General features: G+C 37.2%; 1 protein-coding gene and 1 pseudogene across 2 annotated transcripts; both read right to left on the reverse strand.

Moving 5' to 3' along the window:
• Positions 1 to 1,664: 1,664 nt before the first annotated feature.
• On the reverse strand, positions 1,665 to 10,436 carry septin4a (septin 4a). 2 transcript variants are annotated; one of them, XM_051677396.1, is made up of 12 exons: positions 10,126 to 10,436; positions 9,575 to 9,671; positions 9,389 to 9,475; positions 7,591 to 7,714; positions 7,251 to 7,385; positions 6,399 to 6,516; positions 6,053 to 6,118; positions 3,574 to 3,675; positions 3,348 to 3,444; positions 2,541 to 2,703; positions 2,024 to 2,123; positions 1,665 to 1,899 (listed from the first exon to the last, which is right to left on the reverse strand). In XM_051677396.1, the coding sequence occupies exons 1-12, from the start codon at positions 10,387 to 10,389 to the stop codon at positions 1,840 to 1,842; spliced, it is 1,413 nt and encodes a 470-aa protein (XP_051533356.1). In that variant the 5' UTR covers positions 10,390 to 10,436; the 3' UTR covers positions 1,665 to 1,839. The 2 variants fall into 2 exon arrangements, with proteins under 2 accessions (XP_051533356.1, XP_051533357.1); XM_051677397.1 differs by lacking the exon at positions 6,053 to 6,118.
• Positions 10,437 to 17,249: 6,813 nt separating this feature from the next.
• LOC127428773 (septin-4-like) lies at positions 17,250 to 23,043 on the reverse strand (annotated as a pseudogene).
• Positions 23,044 to 23,166: the final 123 nt, after the last annotated feature.

The raw sequence follows: 23,166 nt of genomic DNA on the forward strand, positions 1-23,166 counted from the left end.
GTAAATATGAGCAAAGAAGGCTGTGAAAAATATGTCTTTATTGTTTATCCTTTTGATCTCATAAATATTTTTCTCCAAAACACGTGCCACAATTATTGGCAACCCTAGAAATTGTTATGATTAAAATATATCAAGTATATTCCCATTCATATTTTATAGTTGTTCAGCCATAACTTCCTGTTTCACAGGGGTATAAATATGAGGTAACACACATGCCAAATTCCCTTAATCATCAATCACAGTGGGTTAGACTAAAGAATATAGTTCTGATGTGCGGCAAAAGGTTGTTGAGCTTCACAAAATGGGAAGTGGTTATAAGAAAATCGCCAAAGCATTGAAAATACCCATTTCTACCATCATGGCAATTTCCATCAAGTTCCAATCAATTGGAGATGCTTGGAATTGGCCTGGAAGAAGACATGTGTCTTTAATGTCTCCATGCACAGTGAGGAGGATGGTTAGAGTGGCCAAAAATTCTCCAAGGATAGCAGCTGGAGAATTGCAGAAATTATTTGGGTCTTGGGGTAAGTCTCCAAAATTACAATCATAAGTCACTTACATCAGTGGTTTTCAACCCTGTTCCTGGAGAGGCCCCACAACACTGCACATTTTGTATATCTCCCTTTTCTGACACACCCAGTTCAGGTATTGGAGTCTCCACTAACGAGCTGGTGAGTTGAATCAGGTGTGTTTTATTATGGAGATATCCAAAATGTGTACTGTTGGGGGGCCTCCAGGAACAGAATTGAGAACCACTGACCTACATCACAAGTTGTTTGGGAGGGTTTCAAGAAAAAAGCCTCTGCTCTCATCCAACAACAAACTCAAGCGTCCTCGGTTTGCCAGACACTACTGGAACTTCAAATGTGACCCGTTTCTATGGTCAGATAAAACAAAAAAAGAGCTTTTTGGCAGCAAACACCAGAGATGGGTTTGGCGCCCAGAGATGAAGTAGTACCCAATGCCCACGGTTAAATGTGGTGCTGGATCTTTAATGTTGTAGGGCTGTTTTTCTGCCAGAGGTCCTGAACATCTTGTTCGGATACATGGCATCATGGACTCTATCAAATACCAACAGATAAAAAATCTAAACCTGGCTGCCTCTGCCAGAAAGCTTACAATAGGCTGTGGTTGGATCTTCCAGCAGGACAATGATCCAAAACAAACATCAAAATCAACACAAAAATGGTTCTCTGACCACAAAATCAAGGTTCTGCCATGACCATCCCAGTCCCCTCACCTGAACCCCATAGAAAACACGTGGAGTGAACTGAAGAGGAGAGTCCACCAGTGTGGACCTTGGAATTTTAAGTATCTAGAGAGATTCTGTATGGAGGAATGGTCTGAGACTGCAAATGGCTAAAAACAAAATTAGAAGGTTGTGAAAGTGAAAGTGGTGATTTACAGTAAAAAATAACTTAAATATTGATATGTTTCTCACCCAAACATATCATATAGTTTCTGAAGATATGGATTTAACCACTGGAGTCATATGAATTACTTTTATGCTGCCTTAATGTCCTTTTGAAGCTTAACATTTTTGGTACCGATTCACTTGCATTGTATGGTCCTACAGAGCTGAAATATTCTTCAATAAATTTTAATTTGTGTTCAGCAGAAGAAAGTCATTCACATCTGGGATGGCATGAGGGTGAGTAAATGATGAGAGAATTTTCATTTTTGAGTGAACTATCCCTTTAACACATACACATATTTCAGCAAAATAAGTTAACAGTAAATATATTATTTCTTGCACCTTAAACCTTATACATTTCTACACATATTTCCATCTGAACCATATTTTAATTAATAGATACGTTTGTTTTAGAACTGTAACACTTAATGTCCGTGACGCATCTGTTCTTGGATCCTCTGTAGAACCTCCTGCATTCGCCGCAACTGCAGAAAGACAAAGAAAAGTAACATAAAACACGATTATTTTACTAATCAATCCATTCTAAGGAGAATCAAGAAATCTATTTATATTCCCAAAACCAAGGAAAACACTGGGAGCCACTATTACCTCCTCATCTTTCTCCCAAATAAGGTGCTCAGTTTCATTGTCCACAGGCATCAGAGGCACAGGCAGATCTGAGGTGCTCTGTCTCAGCTGGTTACATAGACTGGATGGGTGGAACCAAAACGCAGCAGGATAATCCATAAAGAAAGCAATCAGTAGTGACAGATGATGACCAAGACTGAGCACAGCATCTAAGCATTTATACACTACTATCAATTCTAATGTTAACAGTTACAGCCACACTGTTAGTGATGACTACTGTCGCTTGAATTCAGGAAAATTCATAAAAAATGTAAATACGGGCCAGGAAGTGTAAATTCTTGTTTAGTGGGCCTCGCTCATCATGGGGCATGGAACAAGCTTCCTGGCTGTGAGGGAAAACCACATTCTGTGTGATCAACCCCTAAAAAGATAATGTCTGCAAGCCTTCTACAGAAACTGTTAAACCTTTATCTCCAGTATATACGATTCTTTAGGGATCCTTTTACCAAACGTGTATGTTTAAATGCAATCCACTGACCTGCGTTTCCTCTCCCTGACCACCATACGCGTCATATTCTGGATGCACTGAGCGCGGTAGTTCTCGTAATGGATTTCCCGTGTTATGTCTTTCAAGTCTTGCATGTGCGTGCGCACCAACATGTTCCTCAGCTTTAGGAAGTCTGAATGTTCGGGGTTCTCCACTGAAAGAATGTAATAACAATAAATGATTTACAAGGGCATACAGAGATGCATTGGTAACATTTTACAGTAGTTTTGTTTTTGTTAACATTAAACCTCATTGTTCTTACATATCTCATGACCAAACACAAGGACCAATGAGGTTTGATGTTATTTATGAGTCACCATATTTGATTTGGGCTTTGTATACGAGTTGATCAATGATTTGAGAGTGTGAATAATGACCTGTTCATCATACAAAATGATCATATGCCTTCAGAGGACTTGGTATATGATGCACGAATCACATACTTTTATGACACGTCTGGGTGCTTTTTCAAGTTATAAAGCAGTCAGTATCAACTGTTTTTGTATGGAAATCTGCAATCGCGATCTTTAAAATATCTCCTTTTGTGTTCCGCCAGAAAAAAAAGTTCAGTGGTTTGGAACAACATGAGAGTGAATCAATAATGACAGAAGTTTCATTTTCCGTTGAACTAGTCTTAACAAATGCTGTAAAAAAATATTGTTCATTGTTAGTTCATGATACAGTACCTAATGCATTAACTAATGTTAATGTATAAAACTTTGTAAAGTGTCACCGAGGCACCTCATGTTTGTTCTCGGATTACAACTACACTACACTATTACACTAGAGTCCAAATACCTTCCACCACACCCCATGGATACTGGCGAGCTCTAAACCGTCTGCCTTTGCTTTCAACCTGGATGTTACTGCCAATCACTGCAAAAGGAATACTGTCCTGTAAAATAGAGAATCCACAGTCAAATTCATGTTACAATTTAGTCATCGGCTGTTACAGTTGTAACGATATATGGCTAAGGCTGCTAATACTGGCAAGTTAAAAAAATATTCACCCAAAATAGTTCACCTTTAGTTCCTGGTGCTGAAGTTTGGACTCCTCATCCTCATCTGAATCACACTCAGGGAACTGGTAGATGTTGATATCAAACTTCTCGATCTCCTCACGGATCTAAAGAGTACACTGGGGTTATTATAGTTTAGAATTTTTCAAAGTTTAACTTTATTTCTATTTTATTTTATTTTATTTTATTTTATTTTAAATGTGTCCTTTCAATTTAGTTACGTTTTTGTTAGTTTTTACTTTATGACTTAGATTGTTTGTTTTTCCATGTTTTCTAGTTTCAGTTTAGTTTTAGTTTTTCATTGTATCCAGTTTTTTGTTGTTTCAGTTTTAGTATTTTAGGGCTGCCAAAGTTAATAAATTAAAGGGACAGTTCACCCAAAAATATAAAATGATTTCATCATTTACTCACATTCATCCCATCCCAGATGTGTATGAGTTTCTTTCTTCTGCTGAACACAAACAGAGATTTTTTTAAGAATATTTCAGCTCTGTAGGGCCATACAATGCAAGTGAATGGTGACCAGAACTTTGAAGCTCTGTCTTCTGAAGTGATGCAATTACTTTGGGTGAGGAAAAGATCAACGTTTCAATATTTTTTTACTATAAATCTCCAGTTTCACTTTCACTTTCAGAATGTGAATGTGAAAATTTAGATTTATAGTAAAAAAGGACTTAAATATTGATCTATTTCTCACCCACACCTATCATATCACTTCTGAAGATATGGATTTAACCACTGGACTTTTTTTTACTGCCTTTATGTGATTTTTGGAGCTTTGAAGGTCTGGTCACCATTCATTTGCATTGTGAGGACCTGAGATATTCTGCTAAAACCTTAGTTTGATGAGAAAATTTAAATGTTTGTTGAGCTATCCCTTTAACTGATATAATTTAAATACTGTATGTTTAATACTGTTAAATTTCTCAGGGCCGTCTAGTTTTATCTGTTTATCTAGAGTTAAAATATACATTTGATATTTTAGCTTAATTAAATTTGAAGTCATGAAAAAGTATTACAGTTTAATTTCAGTTTTTTTTGTTGTTGTTTTCTTTCATTTAAATGTGCATTCAGTAACTTTTGTCTTTGTGTCATCTTGGATGCAGCATAAAAGTCAATAGTTTTCAGTTTCAGATGCCATTGCAGAAATTAAGTATTCACAGTCAGTCATGATCATTAGCAGTTTTAATCACTACGCAAACCATGCAATTACGTGGGGCCCTCGCCCTGGTAGGAAAGCTCCGCAAAAAACGCTTGAGGTGTGGCATGTTGTTCTGGGTACATGCGCGAATAAGCTGTTGTCAGTGCTCTTAGAGTGGTTCACGTTAGAATCACGTTCGGGTCAGTGTTTCAAGTAGGACTTTGGGTTCAGGTTTGTAATTTATGAAAAAATATACAGGACTTCCGAACTTGTTTCAGCCATAAGTTAGGGGCCATTCACTCCGAACACGTTTTTGCGTGCGTCTTCTCTGATTTTCCATTGCTTTTCTATGTAAACACGCTGGACGAACATCCTTGACTGCTGCATCGCATCTCGCTGTTTCTTCAGTGTCTCACACAAGACAGGCACACTTTTAGACACTGTGTCAAGTTAAAAATAACTTCAGGTCTTAAAAACACACGTCGAGACACCTGCGTTCTGTGTCATTCTTTGCGCTGCGTCTGGACTGTTTTTAGCGCAGGTGTCACTAAGGTTTAACATTTTGAACAAGTTCAGGTTGCAAAGAGGTGACTGTTACAATGTTTAAAATTATTCCAGATTATTCTGCACCAAGCAAAGTTTCAGCGCTTGATAAACGGCAATGTTTTTTCCCCCTGCTGCTCTAGTGTTCTGAGGGGCTGTCGTGCCTTGTATGTTTACTGTGGCTGGTAACTGTTATGAATGTTGCCTACAAAGCTTACATAAAATACAGCCTTGTGTAACATGATGAACAATACACTGCAGCATTAGAATATAAGCTCCAGGTGAAAGTAAATAAGACAGAAATATTTTACTATAGTATACAACAAATCATCAAAGTAATAATAATAATACTGTAGGCCCTGTCATTCTGTATTATAATGAGAAACTGTTTTTTAGGTTAATTTTTTGGTTATAATAATATTAATAAATAACAACTGAATTACAAAATGTTAGTGAGTGATGTAGTAGGTTTTGCACACCCTGTTCATAAATGTTTTTGTAAAAATATATGTAGGTAAATAATGCTTTTTTTATCACTGTATTGTTGAAAAACTGGAAAACATGCATTAATTATCTTGAAATAGAATTTTATTTCATTAAACATTTTGAATATACTTGGCTACAACGGCTGATAGGAAGAATTTGAAATTATGATTTAAAATACATTTTATGTAATTTTTTAAGTAACAATTTCGAAATGGGGCCCCGGGTTGGTCAGTTGCTTGGGGCCTCAGAAATTGTAAACCTGGTCATGATTACTTTAATCAATGAGTGAAAGTGTCAAATAACAGGATGCTTACTGAGATTAAGTGAGTAGTATTTGGCTGGTGATGTGATTCAAACATGGCAGCTCTCATGTGCGGACCCTAAGCAAAATTACAATTCATGTCATTAAGAGTTAACCTTTTTTAATGAGGAATTTTTTTACTGAGTGCACCTTTAATTAAAGTGTTTTCGTTTCAGTTTATGATAACACTGGAGTGCACAAACCAGCTCTGGATTTCACTCTAATTATATACACACTGGCCCATAAATTTATACACTGTTTACATTTACACACACACACACACACACACACACACACACACACACACACACACACACACACATACACACACACACACACACACACACACACACACACACCTTCATTTTCATCTGTCTGACTTCCACTGGAGTGAGACTGTCTGCTTTGGCCAGCACAGGTACTATGTTGACCTTCTCATGTAATACCTTCATGAACTCCACATCCATTGGCCTGAGACTGACAGAATGAAGCACAAATAATTGTCACTTTCATGATTCCTAAAAGACATTATCAGATCTAAATACCACAATGCTTTGAATTAAAACGCCACAATTACATTATAATTCCGGTACCACTTTACAATCAGGTTGTATATGTTCTAACATTACGTAACGACATTATTTAACATAAATGAACAACATTTCCAGCACTTATTAAACTTGGGTAATGTTAATTTCAACATATACAAATACATTTTTAAAAATACAAGTTGGATATGTAAACGGACAATTGATGCATTATGAACTAATATGTGACTAACTAACAATGAACAATTGTATCTTTAATTGACAAGGTCAATAAATGCTGCAAAAATATATTGTTAATTGTTAGTTAGTTCATGATGCCTAATGCATTAACTAATATTAACGAATCAAACCTTATTGTCCCATAATGAATTCATCTCTTGAATAGTTGTTGATCAATTTAGGTTTTTCAATAGCTGAAACTGATATCTAGGTAATGCCGATGAACATTACATCTCTAAGTATTGGGCTGTATTTAAATGCACACCTTTATTCCTAATCTTTTATTTATTTGCACAAAGACAGAACTTGAACTTCTGAACACTTCTAATCAGCTGATACCAATAATCTCAAATGTCAAATATAAGTTGATTAATTAGCCTGATCAATATATCAGTCCTTGAGAATACATCTCCTATACTTCTACTTAATTTGTCAGAGAGTTACCCATGGCCAAATGGTGAAATAAAGTAGAGGCAGCAGTGCACACGGTTGTCCTGAATGTTCTTACGGTTGAGTCCACTTTCATCACGAAAGTACTGCTCAAACTGCTGGTCAATGTAGTCCAATACTGCCCTCCAGCTAGTAAAATTGGGATAAAAAGGACGTTAAAAAGCTGAAGATTAGCAAAATGTATCTGAAACGGTTGCAAACAGTGGTTATTATAATGAGTATTTCAAAACAATGTGAGACACATTAATTTACCTGAAAAGCATTTATTCGGAGAAAACTGACCGACACGATCACTGATAATGGTTACTAGTAGCTACACACATTACAGTCCCACCTCTCAGTGTTGTTGACAGCATCACCGAAGCCTGGTGTATCCACGATGGTGAGTCTCAGCTTGACTCCTTTCTCCTCTATAGCCACAGTGTGTTTTGTGATCTCTACTGTCTGTGTGATACGCTCTACAAATAAAACACATAACAGACAAAATTTTTAATTTTTAAATTTTCACTGGTAAATGTTATATAATAAAAAAAATTTAAAATTAAGTTATAATCTGTTAATAACTGTGTTATTAAGATATTTATTATGATGGACAAAGATTGTAGATGCCCAAAGTTGAACAAAAGTTGCAATGATTTAACCCTTGTGTTGTGTTCGTTTGTGCTAACGCCTTATGTATTCCCGGTCAAAAATGACCGGCCCACTAAGATTGTTCATAAATCTCTCATATTGCAAATATTATCCCAATATATTGCATTAGATGTTTTTGTCAACTTCTTTTTTAGTATGACAGGTTTTGTACTTCTTTTTTGAAGATATTTAAAAATATATATATTTATTATTGATAGAAGGATTCATTGAACTGAGTTTATGGCTACTGGGGGGCACTCCCTGCATAAAAAATTTAAATAAAAATAATTATGTAATAAATGAATTACCACTTGCTTCATTTAAACAAAATAGGTTTAATTTTTAAGCCTAGAATCTGAACCTACCAATTGTTAAATAATGCTTTTTAATTTACTGATAAATTAGAACTCTTTTGTTCTCATAATTTGAAAATGTGTTATCACAACAATAATATTCAGAGCTGGTAAAACATAAAAAAGATGACATAGCCATGTGTTATACATCGTTGGAAAGGTCTCAATTAGTAAAATGCAATGAGCAAATTTGTTTCACTCAGACGCCAAACTGCAGTGAGCATTACTGTATGAAATTACCACTGACATAAATATAATAAACAGGAGTGTCTTTTTGTCACGTTTTTCCTTATTACTTCCTGAAACATACATATGACAGCTGACTATCCCGATTCAAATGAGCCCAAACACAACATAATATGATAAGGAGATTTTTCTCAAAGAATATACATGGAAAGACGATGCTCAAAAGGGCACTCAACACACATTGTGTGTGTGTGTGTCTGTGTGTGTGCGTGTGTGTGTGCAGTTTTGACCGAAACACAATATAAGGGTTAAAGACGCCATGAAATCACCCAGTTTTCTTTTCAATGTTGACGTATTTCCTACTGAAACAGGCAGTTTGGGTGGGACATATCAAAGGGCTTGTCCGCTTTCTTTCTTTTTTTTTTTTTTTTGTGAATAGTCAACAGGCTTTAGTTACAGCACAGCCATAAATCATGATTTCCTACTTACAAGTTGGTTGCCGATAGTATTAGAGAGAATTACATTATCATTCATGACAGCATTTGATTAGACAAAAAAACATTTATAGTGCAAGATAAGGGCATAGCCAGGAAATATATTTTGCGTGGGCCTCAATAAAAATGGATGGTCCAAGTTTTCACCCAATTTCATTTTTACCAAATTTTCCTTAACAACAGAGAACAGAAATGAGAGTGTATGCATTTTTTAAATTGTTTTAAAAATATATATTTGAAGTCAAAGAATAATCTCTAATATTCTGGGTGGGCCTGGGTCTAATTGGACACACCACTAGTGCAAGATGAGATATCAATATGTATGGTTAATTTTTCCAGAAGATAACACTATGAATTTGAAATGCGAATAGTTTCTAAAAGTTTATTTTGTCAAGTTTGGCTTCAAATTTAATAGAAATGGACTAGAAGCAATAAAACTTCACACTTATTTAATGTACTATGTACTTACCCTCAGCATTCAGCATCTTCCTGTCTTTATAAAGGTCTGTGAGGAAGAGACTGTTGACAAGTGTAGATTTCCCCAAACCTGACTCCCCTGGAAGGATAAAAAGAGAAAGTTTCATAGGAACCTAAATACAAGTTTGCTTTTAGGATAAGCACTATATTTGACATACAGTACATGGTACAACCTCACCTGCCACCATAAGAGTAAAGGCAAACCCCTTTTTCACAGATTTCCTGTGCACTTGGTTAGGCAGTGTCGCAAAGCCAACATACTCCTTATCTTGATCCTAAAATGGTTGAAAAGTCTCAGATCATGATGTGACTTTTGACTGCAAAATAAGTGACTTCATACACAAGAATCATACTTAAAGTCACTCATTTTAGTATGTTATGACCAGGGGCAGACTGGGAAGAGAAATCGGGCCTTAATTTTACATAGAAACTGGCCCAAACGTTGTTGAGCGTGGGGCGAGGTTTTGCTGGACCAAAATATCTCAGGGGAGAGTCGCTATCCTTTTCTGCATATCGCGGCGCTGTTTTGTGGCCCTCTTCAGTCAGTCGCGGCCTGTTCGGCATAATGCAGTGGCCCGTTTCAGCTTATTGCCGCCCGTTCAGCCCCGTTTCACAGCCGGCCCAATGGTTCTCCCTATGGCCAGTCCGCCCCTGGTTATGGCCTTTACATAGATTTCAGTGAAATAAATGAACTTGGATTTTCCTCGACAAATAATGTATTTACATTACCTCAGCAGAGTCGTAGGGGTCAAATCTGCCCCATGGACTTTTTGGTCGAGAGGGGCTGAGGGGAGACTCCAGGGAACTCATTGAATTGAGCTGGCCGCGGCGGGGTAACTCTGGCTCTGAGCCCAGGAAACTTTTATTCATGGGGCGTGTGAACATGGGCATCCCTGGGGTGTCAGGGTGGGTGCTGCCCTCTGGCACCCTGTCCATCTTGGGCATCTCATGTCCAGGGAAAGTGTGACCGGCTTTAGGAGGAAGATCTCTCATGGTATACGCCAGTTCAGCATCCTCACAGTCCTCTATGGCTAAACTAGATAGCTTCAGATATACAACAAGAATTCCTCTTTAGTTTATATAAACTTTAATGTTCTCTCTTTCCTAAACAAAAACCACCAGGTGTCAGATAGACTTATTCCGATATTGTCTAGACTCTATGATTAAAAATTGTATTAACTTTGTAATTAACAGGCATATTTGAAATTATTAGACATGAACTGTATCTTTAACACCAATCCTCACATTGTGTCTTATGTTGTGCTTGAATTATTAATTTATTGTCTGAAAGTGAACTGGGACCAGTGCTAAAAAATAGCACCATAAAAGTAGTCCATATGTATATACACCAATGAGCCAAACATTATGAAGACTCACAGTTGAAGTGAATAACATTAATCATCTCCTAACAAGGTAACATGTCAAGGTATGGGAAGATTAGATGGTAAGAAATCAATCAGTTCTCGTAGTCAACATGTTGAATGCAGGAGAAATGGGCAGGAGTATAGACCTGAGTGACTTTGACAAGGGCCAAATTGTTACAGCCAGATGACTGGGTTAGAGCATCTCTGAAACGGCAAAGCTTGTGGGGTGCTCCCAGTAGGCAGTATTGAGTACCTACCAACAGTGGTCCGAGGAGGGACAAACCACAAACTGGCTACAGGGTGTTGGGCGCCCCAGTCTCATCGATGGGCGAGGGCAACAAAGGCTATCCCATCTGGTCCGAACCGACAGAAGGTCTACTGTCACACAAGTCACAGAAAATGTTTATGATGGTTACGGGAGGAATGTGTCACAACACACAGTGCATTGCACCCTGCTGCGTATGGGGCTGCGTAGCTGCAGAAGTCAGAGTGCTAGTGATGACTCCTTTCCACTGTCGAAAGCGCCTACAATGGGCACGCGAGCGTCAGAACTGGAGCAGTGGAAGAAGGTCGCCTGGTCCGATGAGTCCCGTTTTCTTTTACATCACGTGGACGGCCGTGTACATGTGTGCTGAATACCTGGGGATGTGATGACACCAGGATGCACTGTGGGAAGACAACAAGTGTGGGAGTGTGATGCTCTGGAAATGTTCTGCTGGGAAACTCTGGGTCCGGCCTTTCACGTGGATGTCAATTTGACACGTGCCACCTACCTAACCATTGTTGAAGGCCAGGTACACCCCTTCATGGCAATGGTATTCCCTGATGGCAGTGGTCTCTTTCAGCAAGATAATGCGCCCTGAAACACTGCACACATTGTTTGCAAAATTATGAAGAGTTCAAGGTGTTGCCCTGGCCTCCAATTTCTCCAGATCTCAATCCGATTGAGCATCTGTGGGATGTGCTGGACCAACAAGTCCGATCCACAGTGGCTCCACCTCGCAACTTACAGGACTTGAAGGAGCTGCTGCTGTCTTGGTGCCAGATACCACGACACCTTCAGGGGTCTTGTAGAGTCCATGCCTCGGCAGGTCAGCGCTGTTTTGGCAGCACTTTGAGGACCAACAGCATATTAGGCAGGTGGTCATAATGTTTTGGCTCATCAGTGTTTAAATATTCCAAGTCTTCAGAAACAGATACAAATTTTAATTTAGTTATTAACTGAAAATGTTCCCCTCCACTGTAGCTCTCAAATCTCATTTGTGTTTGCATATTTTCAAACATGGTGCATCCAGATGCATCACACCAGGTTTGATGTCAATGACAGCAAATGCAATTAGGTCTTCTGTAACGTTTGTAACTGAACGTGACATGCCAAGTAATGTTATAAATTATAAGTTACATATATGCAGAACTGCAAATGAGATTTGAGAGCTATGGTTGAGGGCAAGATCTTCAGTGAAAAATCGCAGTCTGTTCCTCGCACAAAGCTAACGTATTGCTTCAAAAGACTTGGAATATAGTACAATATAGTATATAATAGAGTAGAGTTGTAAGGAAGACTTTCAAGATGCTTCTTTGTCATTTTTTTAGCTTGACCGTCCCTATTCATTGTCATTGTTTGGAAATAAGCATCCACTGCATTCTGCTAAAGTTCCACGGAATAAAGAAAATCATACAGGTTTGGATCAACTTAGCTGTGTAAATGATGACAGAATTTTCATTTTTAGGTAAACTGTTCCTTTAACACACTGTTTTTCAACCTCATTAAATGCTTTATAGTTACAAAATAAGACCTCAGTTAAAAGAAAAGGATAGGACACACTTAACAGATTCACAATTACCAGCATGCGTCTATCTGAGCTTTTAACACAGGAAGTACAGGCACTAATGCAAACAACGTGACCTTGCATCAGCCTGACACTTCTCATTAGTCCAGACAGATTAATACCTCACACACTAATGCTCTGATCTCCAGTAAAGATGCTGGAGATGTGGGGGTTGTGAAATGTAAAATTCAAACATTCTAACTAAATGTGTGTCATAAAGGAGTTGATGTATTGTTGTATATCCATACATACCTCAGGATCTATTCCAAGTACATGTAAACAAACAGAGAGAGAGAGAGAGAGACAGAGACAGACACAGAGAGAGAGAGAGAGAGAGAGAGAGAGAGAGAGAGAGAGAGAGAGAGAGAGAGAGAGAGAGAGAGAGAGAAAGAGAGAGAGAGAGAGATTTTATTCTTTAAAACAGTTCTGAAAAACATTGCAATGATTTAAAAACAAAGCTCAAATTATGCCAGAATGGTAGCTTTAATTTTCTAATTATTAAATAATTAAACAATTTGGATATCAAGGTTTGTGACCCACATTTACAGACCAAATATACAAACAAATAAAACCGTGCACAAGACACAAAGACAGTGCAAAACAACGTACATAACACACACACATATATATAGGTCTATTAATTCATATATATTATTAGTGTGCTTATTTTGTTGTCTTTCTGATAAACTCTTACCACGCTGCCTGTACATTGCGTTCACGAACCGGTTGGTGGTCGAGGACAGGTGCTCCATGTAAACAGACGTCGGAGTTTACATCCAATTGTCAGACCTTAGTGGTATTGATGTTTACCTAAATCTCTCTTCTTATAGGCTAAATTTAAAAGAAGAGATAGAATTAGTTTAGAAATCTCCACACAGCTTTCCTGCCCCTTCTAAATAATGTTATGTTACGTAGCGAAAAGTGAGATGCGGCTCGCGCAAACTGATCGCTCTACATAAACAGTCACAGCAGCCAACTGTTCGCTGGATTATAAACGACACTGGCAACAGCTTAATGAAATCACTTAGAGCTGTGCGACGCGCGTCACGGGAGCGTTCCAGTTGCGTCGCGTCGCTCGCGTTACGTCTTTGATTGGTCTAGTAGTTTTAGTTTTAGTTATAGGCTATAGCTATTTCTGTACAATATTAAATATCTATAAATATAAAATATTGGATATCTTCCCAGGCTTTTTGAATTTTGTCATCATTTGTTCTCTACGCAGTTTCGTCATACCAGTTTTATGTGGAAACTCTTAAACCGTGTTTGTTACAACTAGACCCGGTCTCCCCTACTTAAAACCGTTTAACCTTCCTATTCTGTTCGGTCATTTTTGAGCGAAATAATAAATTTTGATGCAATAAAAATAGTTTCGTTTATCTTAGTGTTACAAGACTTAGTGACTTTTCCTTCAATTGCCATCAGAACACACACCAAAAAATGTGGACTTGATTCGATAAGTCTAAGTGGTGACACCTTTGTTGACCGACCATAGAAAATTAATGGGAAAGAAAAAAAAAAAAAGATTTTTATTTTATTTTATTTGTCAAATACATTATATAAATTAGCCACAATGCAGAAAAAACACACAGAATAAAGGGGTGAGACTTTACAACATGTAGAGTGCAGTTTGTGTGTGTGAGTTGTGTATCATCTGCATATCGATGAAAATAGATGTTATATTAATTAATTACACCAGCTAATGGAAGCATATAAAAGTTCAATAATAAAGGCCCTGAAACTGAGCCTTTGGGGAACACCACAAGATATCACATGATGTCTGGAGGTGTGTGTAACCAAAGCAACATACATGTTTAAGTTATTTTTATACATAGCAATGGAGGTACTTTTTCTCTAGCAGGGAGCTTTAGTGGTCCCAGAGACAGCCTTTGTTTTAAAGGGGGAAACAGAGTTAATTAATTCACACACCCAGTCACCCTAACCCTAACCTAGTCACTTAGAGTATCTAAGGAGGAAGATTTTAGAGGAGGGAGCAATATGAAGGTCACAGCTGTATCAGCAGTGAGAGTGCTTAGAGACAGTCCTCTTATCACTAGCAGTGCTGGTACATTCTGACATTTTGAAGTAGACACAATAGTTGTCAGAAATGGCAACATTTAACGATGAGAGGGTCATTAATGGTTAAACCAAATTAAATCACAAGATCCAGTGCATGGCCATGTTTGTGTGTGGGTCAGATACATGCTGCATAAGACCAAATGAGTTTAGTAACCCTGTAAAGTTGGCAGTCAATGGATCAGTACGTACATCCATATGAATATTGAAATCACCATTCATTAAAACAAATTCAAAGACAGTTACAATTCTAGAGAGCTGCTCCCAAAAATAGTCAAGAAAACCTTTGTTGAGCCTAGAAAGGTTAGTAATAATAGAACATGTTGGTAACTCTTGAGATGCACCACAAGGTACTTAAATGTTTCAAATTCCCCCAGAGAAACTTGTTTACAACATAAAGTAGTGATACAAACATACAACACCACCTCCCTTCTAATTCACTTTTTGATACACAAAAACATTGAAAGCCTGGTGGGAATTTTTTATTAATAACCACATTGTAATTACTGTCAAGCCACATTTCTGTAAGGAAAATAAACTCCATCTTATGTTTTTCAAAGATGTTGCTAATTATGAAAGACTTATTAGTTAGTGACTGTACATTTTGCACTGCAGATTGAAGAACATGGAGAGAAGTTTGCTCTGTGATATAATACTTTTTACAATTAACCTGGATTAAGTTACATAAATTTGAGGACATCTTCAGTTTCTATCGGCAATGCCACAGAGTATTGCAAATTACCAGAATATTCTGAAAAGTTCAGAATATTTACAGTTTTGTAAAAATGTAAAAATGTTAAAGTGCATTAAGATTCTTAAGACTGGATGTGAATTCTTTTGTCAGTGAATATATTTTTTTAAGGCAAAGATTGCATTGCTCAGGAATTTTTCCTCTCATGTGTCTCTTTGAGACTCAAGTTATTTCTGTATGTGGTCAAATGAGGAACGGGACCACACTCTATTCAATGTAGAGTATGTAGTGCTCCCTGGTGAGACCTATCGCACAATTTTCAGGGTCTGGTTCAGATGCTCTTTTAAAATTTAGGAGCATTATCAGTTCATTTTGCACTAGTTAATTTCGTTGACTGATGTAACGTAATAAAAAATGTAATCATGAAATCCATAAAAAAGTAACTATCTGATTACACACATTTTATAATGTATTGTGATCCAATTACAAATTCTTAATTTTTATAATCTGATTTCATAATCCATATTACATATAATCTGTTACTACCCAACACTGGACGCTATGCAACCATAGTGTACAACGTGTACAAAGACCAACAAAAAAGTGCTTTTGAGAAAAGCCTTACATTTTACATATTGACGAACTTAAATGCAAAATGGATTGCTGTGGACTGTGGGCCAGTGACAGGCTTATATTCAGTGATATGGAAATAAAACAATATTTTGAAAGCCACTGTTTGTATTATCCAATCAATGCTTTACTCGTCTGCTGTAATGATGGAATGTATTTGAATTATCTGAATGTATTTAATGTGTTGCAGTGGGAAAGGAGCTGGATTCCATTTCAACAGCCTTGAACACGAAGCGCTGAGGAATACTGATCTCCTGGAGCACTGAAAGTGTCCTTGCAATCTGAAACACGCAGATGAAGCCCTGATGTCGCCGCAGAAGTTCCATTATCTGGAACACGCAGATGCAGGAAACCTGAAGAGAAGGTTTGCTCTCAAGAGCTTTACCTTGTTGCATGTGTTTCTGTTAGAGTCTCTCTGGAGCAGAGTCTTGAACTTGAAGTGTTACTGTTATTATCCCCTACCTCGTAGGACTGGTGACTTAGAACGTGGAGCGATCTGTTGGTGTCTCCTATCACTCAGACCAGAGACTCAGAACTTGTTACTGTTGTCTCATTGCTCTCTGGACTGGAGACACAGAACTTGGTGTAGATGTTGCTTCTTGCCTCATGGAGCCAGAAACATGTTTCTGTTATTGCCTTCTATCACGTTGGCTGGAGTTCTGATTATCTGTTGAAAACAGAGGTAGCACACACAGTGTGGCCCAATCTTCCTTCTCAGTGTGGAACTCATTTGCATAGTCTAAAGTTCACCATTAGAACAGGGTCTTTAAGGTTTTACTTATGGATTGTTTACATTCCAAACCACTATATAAAACATGTTATTGACATATTTATGTACCTCAAACATTCCACAGGGTGGTGGCTCAGACTTTATTTCTGTTTTACAAAATGTTCTGAAATTATGAAAAGAACCTTGCTGTAGTGGCCCAGTAGTTATATTTCAGCCCTATTAAATGCATGGATGCACTATTTAAAATAAATAAATAAATAAATATCACTCAATGTGATACAATTTTATCAACACTCATTTCACTCACTTTTCCTTCTCAAATTGTTTTCATTTAGTTTAGTTTCAGTGAGCCTACTTATTGCTTAAAGTAAATTTATTTGTTTTTTCTCTCTCAGGTTTCAATAGGCCACATTGTCCTCTTCTATTATCAGGCAGGTATATCCTTACTCATTTTTCTATTGGTGAAAATAATGAATAAATTAACATTTTCCCTGTACTAAAATATAAAAGAAATTGCATGCATATTAATGTATTTCTTACCATGCATGGTTCTTACACAAGACATGTATATGATAGTTTTCATACAGTGAATAATGGGTCATGTCTTTAGGTCCTGCAAGTGTGTGCAGACCAACATGTTTCTCAGATGCACAAAATCACTGTGAGATGGATTCTCAGCTGCTGGATAGAAAAAAACTGTGATGTATAAAGAGCTGTTTTTTACAACAGCGTTTTAGTGCCACATAAAAAATAAAAAAAAATAAAAAATCTAGGATTCTGAGAATAATGTCAAAATTACGAGATTGAAGTCGTAATATTTTGACAATAAAGTCAAAATTATGAGAGTAAAGTCATAACATTTTGAGAAAAAAGTCAGAATTACGAGAATAAAGTCGTAGCATTATGAGAATAAAGTCCAAATTTTGAGAATAAAAGAGATGTTTGTGAACATTTTAAACCCATCATATCAGCAATAATTCATCAAACACTGACCAAATGATGGAGAAGAGCGTTATACAGAAGCATGGCATATATCCATATGCACTGTGTAGTCAAGCACACTTTTTAGGCATGTTTAAGAGATGATTTAGGTGTCTGGATCACAGTGGAGATGTACAGTTCAGACAGGGTCAAATACGGTGGTCTGCGGCGTGATAATAAATAACGCATTTGTCGGGCACAATTTATTCTTAGTGAATGTGGTAACATCCCCTCAGATATAGTATTGTTTTGACAGCAAAAACTAACAAAAAAAGCGGACCATGTCAGGGTTTCCCAATAACATTGCAACTTAAGCATTTCCGATTATCGTAACGCTCGTTAAAGTAGAACCTACGGTGAGCTACTGTAAGTGTTATGGGAGCTGTCCAGTCCAGGGTGCTGAAACCTTGGCAAATATGTCCAGGAGTTTTTCTTCTCTAAATGAAAATAATGTGGAAATGCTGACAAACATGGAAGTTGTTTGTAACATTGTAAAGGCGCCGAAATGTATTAACTATTACAGAATTTAATTACAGATATAATGAGGGCTTTAGTAAGACAGGGTTTCAAATGTATTAATTCTCAACTTCATAGAGATTAATGAAAGTGACTCAAGAAATGCATGTAACATGAATGCAGGCAATATGCATCATAATAAGGGGCTCTCACATAGCCTAAAGTTTTGTTTATTTGGCTGGGACCTGAACAGTTGCCCAAAGAACAGCATTAAAATGACGGACATCAGTACTATCAGAACTATAGTATGTAAATATGAATAGATCATCTGGTTACTGTTCTAGGCACTTTGTAGCCTTCCCCTGAATAAATTAAATTTCCTTCATAATAGCTGCAGTGTCCGGATACTGATAATAACAATAATAACTCTGATACTAATAATAACTCTGTACTGATGCGCCAAAAGACCAATGATTTCTATATCACTAAGAATAAATTGCGCTCTTTTGATCTATTTGATCAGTATTTGATGAATTATGGCTGCTTTGATGGGTTGAAAATGTTCACAAACATCTCTTTTAAATAAAAGTAACTTTTACTACTTTTTAATACTTTATTTGAGGTAATAGTGCTAAATTGTGCCAGGCAATTTTTGGGAATGAAACACAACATACAATGAGCCTAATTTACATAGAAAGGAGGCGTGTTTGCACCAAAAGTAATGACAATGACTTAATTTAAATACTAAAGTTGCTCCACTTTACTGTTATACACCATATCACTTTGAGGTTACTTTCCTCAATTCTCACGATTTATTCACGCAATATTTTTGATTCTCGTAATTTTGATTTTATTCTCAAAATATTAAGACTCTATTCTTGTAATTTTGACTTTATTCATAAAATATTATGACTTTAATCTCGTAATGCTACAACTTTATTCTTGAAATTTTGACTTTATTCTCAAAATGCTATGACTACAATCTCATAATTTTGACTTTATTCTTGAAATCGTAGTTTTTTTATTTTTATTTTTACGTGGCACTAAAATGCCATCATAGATTTTATATACTGTATATTAGGAAAAAAAGGAATAAATGTCCACTTACTTTACAGAATGCACACGGCTGTGTGCCGAATAAACTCCAGAACAAGATTTTCTGAATTTTACTGGCGTTCTATGGAATTCTGTCATCATTTACTCACCCGCATGTCATTCCAAACTCATATGACTTTCATTATTTCATGGAACACGAAAGAAGAAATTCTGAAGACCATTTACGCAGCTCTTTACAGTACAACGAAAGCAGCAGTGTCTAGGGGCTATTAAGCTCCATCAAAGCACCATAAGGGTAGTTTACATGACTTGTGTGCTATAGTGAATAGTAACCTAATTCTAACTAGTCTGTACCTTACACAAAGCTATCGCAGTAGCGGTTCTTGATTGTATGGCGCCCTGTGATTGTACATGAGAACGCCTCACAAAGTTGTTGACCTGGGGGGAGGGGTTGGTGCGAAGTTGTTGACAGGGGGTTGTTGGCCGCCTCATGCCTCGTGCCGCCCCCCCCCCCCACAAGATGCCACCCTGGGCAACTGCCCATGTCTCCCATGCCTAAATCCACCACTAAGCTATTGTATGGCTTCAGAAGACTTATGATATAGCATACAAGTCATATGTCTACTGACTACTTTTTTATTGTTTATTATTTTATTTTTGTAAATTATTATTATTATTTTATTATTATTATTATTATTATTATTATTATTATTATTATTATTATTTCATTTTCTTCAAAATTTCAGACTATTGTGTTCCACGGAAGAAAGAAAGTCATGCAGGTATGGGATAACATAAGGATGAGTAAATTCTTGCAGAATATTCATTTTTAGGTGAAGTATGCCTCTAAGAATGCTTTTTATAACAACTGGCTAAAGTTTATTTAAATTTCCGTGATAAATGGGGGCCCTCTTACCAGAACATTTCAGAAGCACATAACTGTGTCCCAATAGCTCCCACTTTTGCTACCCTCAAGCAAAAATATATAGTTTTTACATAAACACACCTTCTACAACACCCCATGGGAAGACACAAGCCTGAACTCTTCTGCTGTCGCTCTCTACTACTTTATTGGTCCCAGTAACAGCATAGGGTATACGTCTCTATGAGAGGACATGGAAAAATTGTAGAGTGGTCACATGGGAATATAAAAAATGACAGGGCAACAAGCTTAAATAAGATATGCTATTAAAACTATTTATTTTTTATTTATTTATTTTTTTTTAATAATTGCTTACAAAAGGCAAAAACAGAAATCCCAGCACTTGTCTAAAGTGAATAAATAGTCCCACTGTATTGTGACCTGTGGTTCTGACCTTTAAATTTAGGTCCTGCTTCCTGAAGAGGTCATCTTCCTCCGGGCCACACTCTGGGAACTGAAAGAGCAATTTAATTAAGAATGGTTTTTACTAACAATTTACACACAAATCTGTCCTTCTCATGTTTAATGAATAAGGCCCAATTAATTCATATGATCTGGTGGCAGATCTGGTGGTTGTAGGGATTTTGGAGTACTTGTTACAAATTAAAGGTGCTATAAGTGTTGTTAGCAGTTCTGGAATTTCTGGAATATTGTTTTCTGAAACATTTGTCACTCTCTGCTTGCAGACAGATTTTTAATAGATACATGCTAACTCTCACCTTGGTTTTGATTTCCTGGATGTCTGTGGGGGTGAGGCTGTCAGCTTTGCCCAGCACAGGCACAATGTTAACCTTCTGGTGCAGAACTTTCATAAACTCCACATCGATTGGTCTGAGACTAAGACAACACCACTGAAAGTGGTTAAAAGTCTACAGTCACTGTCTTCTCACTGAGATTAACTCAATAAAAACTGGGATGGAAAATAATCACAGAGACTTTTTCTTGTACTGGGAGTAAGTCTCACCCATGGCCATGAGGTGAGATGAAGTACAGTCAGCAGTGCACCCTGTTGTCTTTCATGTTCTTTCGGGTTAGTCCAATCTCATCTCTGTGGTACTGCTCCAACTGCTCATCTACATAATCTACTGCAGCCTACCAGCTGCAAGCAAAACCATGTGTTCAGCATGTTCAATAATTTCTTTCAAAGCAAACTAATGCCTATGAAATTAACAAGTTACAACAGATGGCCACCCAAGTGAGTTAAAACCGATGTGTGTAATGTTTTGCTTGTTGCAATACTTTCTCTTATCCTAGCGTAATATGAAGAGACAACTACAATTCAGCCAATTATAGGATGATTTTCTTGACAAGCAGAAACACAGCAAATTGCTTTGTTTGTTTGTGCATACGAACCAACCTGTCACAGTAACACTGCGTGAGTTTGGGGTGGTACTATCTGTTTTTTGACCAATGACAGCCAATGAGAGTGTTCGGGCAACTTCATTATTTTTACAATTTCATTTGGTGACACTAGCATCTCAGAAATGACCCACTTTAGCTTTAATAAAAATGGATGAATCTGAAATAGACAGTTTCAAACTGTTTGACTGCAATACATAATAACTAGGGATGCACCGATGTATCGGCTGCCAATATTTATCGGCCAATTATTGACCAAATTAAAACCATCTGCATATCGATAACAAGTATGAAAACGCCAATATGAAAAACCGATGGTTTATTTATGATTAATTAGTAACACACAAGGTAAAAACCAGCATGATCACACGGGAAGACGGCATGCTGTTTCGGAAAGTTCTGGTACCCTAGGATCGGCAATAGTATGCCGACTCACTGACATGCTCTATCTCCCATCGGACATATTTGGAATGCTCAACAACAATTACTTTCCCTCATGGCATGACTGGTAGCGTGTTGCGTCAGTTGCATGGGAGACCACAGTTCAATCCCCATTCAAATGAGGAAGTAATCACGTTTGTATAAACAATCACGAGCGTGATAAGGAGGTTGCCGTTATCGTGCTGCGTGTCGTTAAAATGTTTCTAATGGTTTCTGAGATTACAGTGTGAGGATGACCGGGGCTTGCCACACTTTTAAGGGTACATTTCCACATTTAATTCCTATGAAAATAGTTTTAACATGTTGACATTTTGTAACTGAAGTGGGGGATGTTGTCACCCTATATGAGGTAAGCTGGCACAATGGGAATATGCTGTTTATAGACACTATTTTGAGAACACCTTTAAAAATACTAAAGTATATTAGAGGCTATGAGCCGCATGAGAATGATAAACTAGAAAAATCATTAATTACACAGCTAATGTGTGGCTTTCACTTAATTTTGTTGCCAAAAATCTTCCTGTCTTCGCCAGTATGAGAAGAAGAGAGAAATAAATAAAACATGTCCGTTCTTTCTGACTAAAGTCACTTGAACGCACATCATGTTGCATTTACAATCTCCGACCTCATAAGTACCAGCTTCCCAGGAGGACTTGAACGCACAATTATGCTGCCTTCGTGTGCAATCCGAATTATCCTACTTCCCACTTCTGAAGTGGTAATTATGAGTATTTCATGTTCAGGTGCTTTGTTTGTCAGAAAGATCAGGAAACATGGAGGACGCCAGGTTCATTCATACATATTTCTTGAGGAACTTTTATTTTGAAACCATAATAAATATTACTGAGTTAGCATGCTGATGATAATGGAATTTTGGACAAATACAAGGCCTTTTTTACTGTGTAAAAATTTACAACATGCATCAAATGGTTGCTGATAAACATAAATGAATATAACCGAAATGGCATGTGCTAGAAATTAGCTGTATATCGAAAAATTTCTAAAACCTGTCATTCACTACAGAAATCATACTCTCCTCTGCCATGTTGAAAATTTACGTCTTCTCCCAACTGGGAAACTAGACTATCAAAATTGTCTCTGAATTTCCCAGTCATAATTACGACTTGAGTGGTCCTTCACGTGCAACTTCCGTGTGGGAAACTCATATTTACGATAATTCTGATAGCACGTAAAGGCAGCATTAATTTCAGTAACCTCCCCGTAATTGGACACATTCA

This window comes from Myxocyprinus asiaticus, chromosome 38 (assembly GCF_019703515.2).
Source record: "Myxocyprinus asiaticus isolate MX2 ecotype Aquarium Trade chromosome 38, UBuf_Myxa_2, whole genome shotgun sequence".
NCBI lineage: Eukaryota > Metazoa > Chordata > Actinopteri > Cypriniformes > Catostomidae > Myxocyprinus > Myxocyprinus asiaticus.